Consider the following 10,736-nt stretch of genomic DNA (forward strand, 5'->3'; position numbering starts at 1 on the left):
GGTGGGCTAATCACTGTTAAAAAAAAAATCTTTGTTATTTCTTTCCAAAGATAGCATTAACAGGAGCTACAAACATTATTAAGAAGTGCAGTTCATAGTCAGGCATATCAACCCTTCTGATACAACAAGAGCCACTGTGCTCTCTCTGAAGTCCATTATACCCAGCTGTTAAGATACTTTTCTTGCAGTGTGCACATCAGATGTACTGTACTGTACATTAAGCAGATGCTGACTGTAGTACTAAAAGTATTCCTAGGTCACTCACTGGAGTCACAAGTGCAAAAAATGGGCCACACCCGTTAATTTCATTCTGCCATAACTTTCCATGGTTAGGTACGGTAAAATTTCAAACAAATTGGAGGTGGTTACCTCTGAAAATTCTGTTTTTAGTGAGAGTTGGCACAGAATGACTCATTTTCAATATTACAAGTGCATTCATAGACATGAATAAAAAGTTTAACTTGGCTTCTGTATCTCAAATATCTCTTCCATGGCTTTGTAACTTAAAAAGCTCATGTCTAATCTAAGTTGTATTACTTTTCTTTTCAGTGTATGTGAAGAAGCTCTTATGGACTTTGATGGGTTGGTGGCTTGCCAAACTTCACTTGGTACTGCTGCTGTTATTGTAATGAATAAGCAGACAGATATTGTGAAAGCTATTGCACGCCTTATTGAGTTTTACAAGCATGAATCCTGCGGTCAGTGCACACCATGCCGCGAGGGAGTATCTTGGATGTTCAAGATAATGAGTAGATTTGGTAAGTTATTTTGACTGATGAAAGTAACTTAGATATTGAATAAGTATGGTTGATTCCCCATAGTGACATTCTTCTGTCTATTGATTTGAGAGAGAATGAAAACGAACTGCTTTCAGATCAGTTTGATTCAGAATACATAACTGAAAGTAGTTTTAGTGAAAATGATATTTGTGAAATAATGAAACCAGCTACAAATTAAATGAGGCATAAGTGGAAAACATCATAGGCTATGGTAATCCCACTGATGTCTTTCAGTGCACTATGTCACATTAAGTAAAAATCCAATGCACTTTTTTGTTCAAAACCTGATATATGTGTTTTTCTGTCTTAATAGTAATAATAATTGATAACAATATTCAGGTAATTTGACCAAGGATAGCTGACAAAGTCATGAGATGCTTATTTCCAACAGGGTCCTTTAGTTTATATGCCAACAGCATCTGGCATTCCCAGGCGATCACCCATCCAAGTACTAACCAGACCTAATGTTGCCTAACTTTGTTGGTACTATGTGAATTCAACACAGTGTGACATCACTTGTTCGTTCTGCCTCCTACTTTGAATGTGAACAATTGCATCAATACCTCTTTCCAAGAGTGACGGTTACCACAGGGTGGTACTGTATACATACATAAGAACATAAGAATGGAGGAAACTGCAGCGGGTCTACTGGTATTGGTCATTACTGGGCAGTCCCATTTACACCCAGCCCCTATTGCTCATATATCCATCCAACCTATGTTTGAAGCTATCCATGGTATTCGAGTTAATGATGGTGTTTGGTAACTTGTTTCACTCATCCACTACTCTATTTCCAAACCAATGTTTACCTATCTCGCGCCTAAATCTAAATTTGTCTAATTTAAAACCATTGGTACGAGTTCGCTCCTGGTTGGATAGTTTGAGTACCTTTGTTACATTTCCTTTGTTTAACCCTGACTTCCATTTATACACCTCGATCAAATCGTCCCTCACTCTATGTCTTTTGAGGGAGTGGAAATTAAAATGCTTTCACCTGTCTCTACTCAAGGTTCCTAATTCCTGGGATTAGTCTTGTCATTCTCCTCTGAATTCTTTCTAGGGATTCTATATCCATTCTGTAGTACGGTGACCAGAACTGAACTGCGTAATCCAAGTGAGGTCTCACAAGCGCAAGATATAGTTTAAGGATAACCTCGCTAATCTTGTAACTAATACTGCTTTATATGAACTGTTTGACAAGAGTAACCCCAGCTACTAATTATAGGTCTTCTGGGTCCAGACAAGTAATTTTAAGACTGTTTTCAACCATAAGATGGGATTTCAGAATCAGTCTTAAATTTATAATTCTTTTTATCAACAGTGAAAGGTGATGCTCGACCAGAAGAAATTGATGCCCTATGGGAAGTTTCCAAGCAGATAGAAGGTCACACAATATGTGCTCTGGGTGATGGTGCTGCTTGGCCAGTTCAGGGACTAATTCGACACTTCCGGCCTGTCCTTGAGGAAAGAATGGCTAATTTCGCTGCTTCCAAAGAGGCAGTGGCAAATTAGTTTCCTTGTTCAGAAAAAGAAAGTAGTGAAATTTCATATTACAGTATATCTGTGTATGCGAATAAAGCTCATCCTTTATTTTGCATCTTAATTTTGTATAAATTATTTAATTATCATAGTTATTTTTTTGGCTCAAAATTTAATGGCTTTTATTGACATAGTTTGAGGTGAGGAACTTAACACATTGTTCCTACATCTGCTATAAAGAATTTTGGATTTATATAAGATTAATTTGTAGGTACTTTTGATTTTTTCGATTATGTATGAGTACTGTACTGTAAAGTGAAACATATTGATGAAGTGATACATTTTTGTACATATACGTATTACAAATATATTGTAACATACCAAGTATTCTGTATTTATTGATAATAAACAAGTAAGGAAAGTAATTTAAAACACTGTCTTTGACACAATTCCAGCCTAATGACATCAGTCAGGAATAATGAAAGAAACCTTATTACAGTCCAGCCTAAAAATCATCCTTGGTCACCCAGCTAAAACTCTTGACCTCCTCCAACCTTAGTGTAATATGAGGGAACTACATCAGCATCTATTATTCATTTTCAATTTTATTTATCTTATCCATATGTTTTTGAGAGAAACAGGCTTCCTAGAGTTCCCTAGAAAATAATCATAATCCCTAGTTAATTACTGACTATCCTCCAATCTTGTTTTGTTTCCATCAACTGTCTGCCCTGGTATAAGTTTCCACTTCCCCAAAACCTACATATTATTTGTGCTACACTTGTCTACCCATTCTAGTCCAACCCTCTCTGATTTCTTAACTTAAAAAATTATTGGGGAAGTAGATTTTCGAATTTTGGGGGAAATATTACCTAATTTTGCCAAGTAGATTATCATAAAAAACGGGAAATTTGTATCATAAAAAATGGGAAATATCTACTTTCCGGGAAAGTTGGTTATCTACTTTCCCGAAAAGTAGATATATTTTCTACTTTTCGGGAAACTAGATTATCGACTTTTCGGGGAAGTAGATTTTCGAATTTTGGGGGAAATATTACCTAATTTTGCCAAGTAGATTATCATAGAAAACGGGAAATTTGTATCATAAAAAATGGGAAATATCTACTTTCCGGGAAAGTTGGTTATCTACTTTCCCGAAAAGTAGATAGATTTTCTACTTTTCGGGAAAGTAGATTATCGACTTTTCGGGCAACTAGATTTTCGAATTTTGGGGGAAATATTACCTAATTTTGCCAAGTAGATTATCATAGAAAACGGGAAATTTGTATCATAAAAAATGGGAAATATCTACTTTCCGTGAAAGTTGGTTATCTACTTTCCCGAAAAGTAGATAGATTTTCTACTTTTCGGGAAAGTAGATTATCGACTTTTCGGGAAGTACATTTTCGAATTTTGGGGGAAATATTACCTAATTTTGCCAAGTAGATTATCATAGAAAACGGGAAATTTGTATCATAAAAAATGGGAAATATCTACTTTCCGGGAAAGTTGGTTATCTACTTTCCCGAAAAGTAGATAGATTTTCTACTTTTCGGGAAAGTAGATTATCGACTTTTCGGGGAAGTAGATTTTCGAATTTTGGGGAAATATTACCTAATTTTGCCAAGTAGATTATCATAGAAAACGGGAAATTTGTATCATAAAAAATGGGAAATATCTACTTTCCGGGAAAGTTGGTTATCTACTTTCCCGAAAAGTAGATAGATTTTCTACTTTTCGGGAAAGTAGATTATCGACTTTTCGGGGAAGTAGATTTTCGAATTTTGGGGGAAATATTACCTAATTTTGCGAAGTAGATTATCATAGAAAACGGGAAATTTGTATCATAAAAATTGGGAAATATCTACTCTCCGGGAAAGTTGGTTATCTACTTTCCCGAAAAGTAGATAGATTTTCTACTTTTCGGGAAAGTAGATTATCGACTTTTCGGGGGAGTAGATTTTCGAATTTTGGAAGAAATATTACTTAATTTTGCGTAGTACATTATCATAGAAAACGGGAAATTTGTATCATAAAAAATGGGAAATATCTACTTTCCGGGAAAGTTGGTTATCTACTTTCCCGAAGAGTAGATATATTTTCTACTTTTCGGGAAAGTAGATTATCGACTTTTCGGGGAAGTAGATTTTCGAATTTTGGTGGAAATATTACCTAATTTTGCGAAGTAGATTATCATGGAAAACGGGAAATTTGTATCATTAAAAATAGAAAATATCTACTTTCCGGGAAAGTTGGTTATCTACTTTCCCGAAAAGTAGAAAATCTATCTACTTTTCGGGAAAGTAGATTATCGACTTTTCGGGGAAGTAGATTTTCGAATTTTGGGGGAAATATTACCTAATTTTGCGAAGTAGATTATCATAGAAATCGGGAAATTTGTATCATAAAAAATGGGAAATATCTACTTTCCGGGAAAGTTGGTTATCTACTTTCCCGGAAAGTAGATAGATTTTCTACTTTTCGGGAAAGTAGATTATCGATTTTTCGGGGAAGTAGATTTTCGAATTTTGGGGGAAATATTACCTAATTTTGCGAAGTAGATTATCATAGAAAACGGGAAATTTGTATCATAAAAAATGGGAAATATCTACTTTCCGGGAAAGTTGGTTATCTACTTTCCCGAAAAGTAGATAGATTTTCTACTTTTCGGGAAAGTAGATTATCGACTTTTCGGGGAAGTAGATTTTTCGAATTTTGGGGGAAATATTACCTAATTTTGCGAAGTAGATTATCATAGAAAACAGGAAATTTGTATCATAAAAAATGGGAACTATCTACTTTCCGGGAAAGTTGGTAATCTGCACCGAAAGTAGATAGATTTTCTACTTTTTCAAAATGAATTATCGACTTTTCGGGGAAGTAGATTTTCGGGCCCCCGGAAATGTTACCTGGTAAGTAGTTATCATAGAAACGGGAAATTTGTATATAAAATGGGAATATCTACTTTCCGGGAAGGATTGATTTATCTACTTTCCCGAAAAGTAGATTTTTCTACTTTTCGGTAAAGTAGATTATCGACTTTTTGGGGAAGTAGATTATCGACTTTTTGTGAAATATTACCTAATTTTGAGAAGTAGATTATCATAGAAAACGGGAAATTTTTATCATAGAAAATGGGAAATATCTACTTTCCGGGAAGTTGGTTATCTACTTTCCCGACAAGTAGATTTTTCTACTTTTCGGTAAAGTAGATTATCGACTTTTTGGGGAAGTAGATTATCGACTTTTTGTGAAATATTACCTAACTTTGAGAAGTAGATTATCATAGAAGCAGAAATTTGTATCATAAAAAATGGGAAATATCTACTTTCCGGGAAGTTGGTTATCTACTTTCCGAAAAAGTGAATAGATTTTCTACTTTTCGGGAAAGTAGATTATCGACTTTTCGGGGAATTAGATTTTCGAATTTTGGGGGAAATATTACCTAATTTTGCGAAGTAGATTATCATAGAAAACGGGAAATTTGTGTCATAAAAAACGGGAAATATCTACTTTCCGGGAAAGTTGGTTATCTACTTTCAGCTTCAAACAAATTCCCTACCTTTTCGGAAAGTAGATTATCGACTTTTTCGGGGAAATGAATTTTTCTAATTTGGGGAAATATTACTAATTTTGCCCAGTGAATTATCAAAAACGGGAAATTTGTATCATAAAAAATGGGAAATATCTGCTTTCCGGGAAAGTTGGTTATATACTTTCCCGAAAAGTAGATAGATTTTCTACTTTTCGGGAAAGTAGATTATCGACTTTTCGGGGAAGTAGATTTCGAATTTTGGGAGAAATATTACCTAATTTTGCGAAGTAGATTATCATAGAAAACGGGAAATTTGTATCATAAAAAATGGGAAATATCTACTTTCCGGGAAAGTTGGTTATCTACTTTCACGAAAAGTAGATAGATTTTCTACTTTTCGGGAAAGTAGATTATCGACTTTTCGGGGAAGTAGATTTTCGAATTTTGGGGGAAATATTACCTAATTTTGCCAAGTAGATTATCATAGAAAACGGGAAATTTGTATCATAAAAAATGGGAAATATCTACTTTCCGGGAAAGTTGGTTATCTACTTTCCCGAAAAGTAGACAGATTTTACACTTCTCGGGAAAGTAGATTATCGACTTTTCGGGGAAGTAGATTTTCGAATTTGGGGGGAAATATTACCTAATTTAGCGAAGTAGATTATCATAGAAAACGGGAAATTTGTATCATAAAAAATGGGAAATATCTACTTTCCGGGAAAGTTGGTTATCTACTTTCTCGAAAAGTAGATAGATTTTTCTGCACCGGAAAGTAGATTATCGACTTTTCGAGAAATCGTTTTCGAATTTTGGAAATATTACCAAATTTTGCCAAGTAGATTATCATAGAAACGGGAAATTTGTATCATAAAAAATGGGAAATATCTACTTGCCGGGAAAGTTGGTTATCTACTTTCCCGAAAAGTAGATAGATTTTCTACTTTTCGGGAAAGTAGATTATCGATTTTTCGGGGGAATAGATTTTCGAATTTTGGGTGAAATATTACCTAATTTTGCGAAGTAGATTATCATAGAAAACGGGAAATTTGTATGACAAAAAATGGGAAATATCTACTTTCCGGGAAAGTTGGTTATCTACTTTCATGGCCAAATAGACACTACTTTTTCGGGAAAGTAGATTATCGACTTTTCGGGGAAGTAAGATTTTTCGAATTTTTGGAAATATTACCTAATTTTGCGAAGTAGATTATCATAGAAAACGGGAAATTTATATCATAAAAATGGGAAATATCTACTTTCGGGAAGAGTTGGTTATCTCTTTCGAAAATAGATAGACACTACTTTTCGGGAAAGAAGATTATCGACTTTTCAGGAAGTAGATTTTCGAATTTTGGGGGAAATATTACCTAATTTAGAGAAGTAGATTATCATAGAAAACGGGAAATTTGTATCATAAAAAACGGGAAATATCTTCTTTCCGGGAAAGTTGGTTATCTACTTTCCTGAAAAGTAGACAGATTTTCTACTTTTCGGGAAAGTAGATTATCGACTTTTCGGGAAGTAGATTTTCGAATTTTGGGGGAAATATTACCTAATTTTGCGAAGTAGATTATCATAGAAAACGGGAAATTTGTATCGCAAATGGAAATATCTACTTTCCGGAAAATTGGTTATCTACTTTCAGCCTCAGATAAACTACTTTCGGGAAAATAGATTATCGACTTTTCGGGAAGTAGATTTTCGGAGCCCCCAGAAATATTGCCTAATTTTGCGAAGTAGATGATCATAGAAACAGGAGATTGTATAATAAAAATGGGAAATATCTACTTTCCGGGAAAGTTGGTTATCTACTTTCCCGAAAAGTAGATAGATTTTCTACTTTTCGGGAAAGTAGATTATCGACTTCTCGGGGAAGTAGATTTTCGAATTTGGGGGGAAATATTACCTATTTTTGCGAAGTAGATTATCATAGAAAACGGGAAATTTGTATCATAAAAACTGGGAAATATCTACTTTCCGGGAAAGTTGGTTATCTACTTTCGCGAAAAGTAGATAGATTTTCTACTTTTCGGGAAAGTAGATTATCGACTTTTCGGGCAAGTAGATTTTCGAATTTTGGGGGAAATATTACCTAATTTTGCGAAGTAGATTATCATAGAAAACGCGAAATTTGTATCATAAAAAATGGGAAATATCTACTTTCCGGGAAAGTTGGTTATCTACTTTCCCGAAAAGTAGATAGATTTTCTACTTTTCGGGAAAGTAGATTATCGACTTTTCGGGGAAGTAGATTTTCGAATTTTGGGGGAAATATTACCTAATTTTGCGAAGTAGATTATCATAGAAACGGGAAATTTGTATCATAAAAATGGGAAATATCTACTTTCCGGGAAAGTTGGTTATCTACTTTCCCGAAAAGTAGATAGATTTTCTACTTTTCGAGAAAGTAGATTATCGACTTTTCGGGGAAGTAGATTTTCGAATTTTGGGGGAAATATTACCTAATTTTGCGAAGTAGATTATCATAGAAAACGGGAAATTTGTATCATAAAAAATGGGAAATATCTACTTTCCGGGAAGTTGGTTATCTACTACATCAAATAAATTCTACTTTTTGGGAAAGAAGTAGATTATCGACTTTTCAGGGAAGTAGATTTTCGAATTTTGGGGGAAATATTACCTAATTTTGCGAAGTAGATTATCATAGAAAACGGGAAATTTGTATCATAAGAAATGGGAAATATCTACTTTCCGGGAAAGTTGGTTATCTACTTTCCCGAAAAGTAGATAGATTTTCTACTTTTCGGGAAAGTAAATTATCGACTTTTTGGGGAAGTAGATTTTCGAATTTTGGAGGAAATATTACCTAATTTTGCGAAGTAGATTATCATAGAAAACGGAAAATTTGTATCATAAAAAATGGGAAATATCTACCTTTCCTTGAAAGTTGGTTACCTACTTTCCCGAAAAGTAGATAGATTTTCTACTTTTCGTGAAAGTAGATTATCGACTTTTCGGGAAGTAGAAATGGGGGAAATATTACCTAATTTTGCGAAGTAGATTATCATAGAAAACGGGAAATTTGTATCATAAAAAATGGGAAATATCTACTTTCCGGGAAAGTTGGTTATCTACTTTCGCGAAAAGTAGATAGATTTTCTATTTTTCGGGAAAGTAGATTATCGACTTTTCGGGGAAGTAGATTTTCGAATTTTGGGGGAAATATTACCTAATTTTGAGAAGTAGATTATCATAGAAAACGGGAAATTTGTATCATAAAAAATGGGAAATATCTACTTTCCGGGAAAGTTGGTTATCTACTTTCGCGAAAAGTAGATAGATTTTCTATTTTTCGGGAAAGTAGATTATCGACTTTTCGGGGAAGTAGATTTTCGAATTTTGGGGGAAATATTACCTAATTTTGCGAAGTAGATTATCATAGAAAACGGGAAATTTGTATCATAAAAAATGGGAAATATCTACTTTCCGGGAAAGTTGGTTATCTACTTTCCTGAAAAGTAGACAGATTTTCTACTTTTCGGGAAAGTAGATTATCGACTTTTCAGGAAGTAGATTTTCGAATTTTGGGGGAAATATTACCTAATTTTGCGAAGTAGATTATCATAGAAAACGGGAAATTTGTATCATAAAAAACGGGAAATATCTACTTTCCGGGAAAGTTGGTTATCTACTTTCTCGAAAAGTAGATAGATTTTCTACTTTTCGGGAAAGTAGATTATCGACTTTTCGGGGAAGTAGATTTTCGAATTTTTGGGGAAATATTACGTAATTTTGCGAAGTAGATAATCATAGAAAACGGGAAATTTGTATCATAAGAAATGGGAAATATCTACTTTCCGGGAAAGTTGGTTATCTACTTTCCCGAAAAGTAGATAGATTTTCTACTTTTCGGGAAAGTAGATTATCGTCTTTTCGGGGAAGTAGATTTTCGAATTTTGGGTGAAATATTACCTAATTTTGCGAAGTAGATTATCATAGAAAACGGGAAATTTGTATCATAAAAAATGGGAAATATCTACTTTCCGGGAAAGTTGGTTATCTACTTTCCCGAAAGTAGATAGATTTTTTACTTTTCGGGAAAGTAGATTATTGACTTTTCGGGGAAGTAGATTTTCGAATTTTGGTTGAAATATTACCTAATTTTGCGAAGTAGATTATCATAGAAAACGGGAAATTTGTATCATAAAAAATGGGAAATATCTACTTTCCAGGAAAGTTGGTTATCTACTTTCCCGAAAAGTAGTTAGATTTTCTTCTTTTCGGGAAAGTAGATTATCGACTTTTCGGGGAAGTAGATTTTCGTATTTTGGGGGAAATATTACCTAATTTTGCGAAGTAGATTATCATAGAAAACGGGAAATTTGTATCATAAAAAATGGGAAATAGCTAATTTCCGGGAAAGTTGGTTATCTACTATCCCGAAAAGTAGATAGGTTTTCTACTTTTCGGGAAAGTAGATTATCGACTTTTCGGGCAAGTAGATTTTCGAATTTTGGGGGAAATATTACCTAATCTTGCGAAGTAGATTATCATAGAAAACGGGAAATTTGTATCATAAAAAATGGGAAATATCTACTTTCCGGGAAAGTTGGTTATCTACTTTCGCGAAAAGTAGATAGATTTTCTACTTTTCGGGAAAGTAGATTATCGACTTTTCGGGGAAGTAGATTTTCGAATTTTGGGAAATATTACCTGATTTTCCGAAGTAGATTATCATAGAAAACGGGAAATTTGTATCACAGAAAATGGGAAATATCTACTTTCCGGGAAAGTTGGTTATCTACTTTCCCGAAAAATAGATAGATTTTCTACTTTTCGGGAAAGTAGATTATCGACTTTTCGGGGAAGTAGATTTTCGAATTTTGAGGGAAATATTACCTAATTTTGCGAAGTAGATTGTCATAGAAAACGGGAAATTTGTATCATAAAAAATGGGAAATATCTACTTTCCGGGAAAG

General features: G+C 34.0%; 1 protein-coding gene across 1 annotated transcript; it reads left to right on the forward strand.

The window, feature by feature from the left end:
* Positions 1-499: 499 nt before the first annotated feature.
* LOC121853274 (NADH dehydrogenase [ubiquinone] flavoprotein 1, mitochondrial-like) lies at positions 500-2,683 on the forward strand. Its single transcript, XM_042347289.1, has 2 exons — positions 500-758; positions 2,101-2,683. The coding sequence occupies exons 1-2, from the start codon at positions 515-517 to the stop codon at positions 2,289-2,291; spliced, it is 435 nt and encodes a 144-aa protein (XP_042203223.1). The 5' UTR covers positions 500-514; the 3' UTR covers positions 2,292-2,683.
* The last annotated feature ends 8,053 nt before the right edge of the window (positions 2,684-10,736 follow it).

This window comes from Homarus americanus, unplaced genomic scaffold (assembly GCF_018991925.1).
Source record: "Homarus americanus isolate GMGI-L3 unplaced genomic scaffold, GMGI_Hamer_2.0 scaffold11496, whole genome shotgun sequence".
Taxonomy (NCBI): domain Eukaryota; kingdom Metazoa; phylum Arthropoda; class Malacostraca; order Decapoda; family Nephropidae; genus Homarus; species Homarus americanus.

Coding starts and splice junctions, on each gene's coding strand:
- LOC121853274 (XM_042347289.1), top strand. CDS start 515: ATGTCTAATCTAAGTTGTATTACTTTTCTTTTCAGTGTATGTGAAGAA. Junction 759..2,100: donor CAAGATAATGAGTAGATTTG/GTAAGTTATTTT, acceptor TTTTATCAACAG/TGAAAGGTGATGCTCGACCA.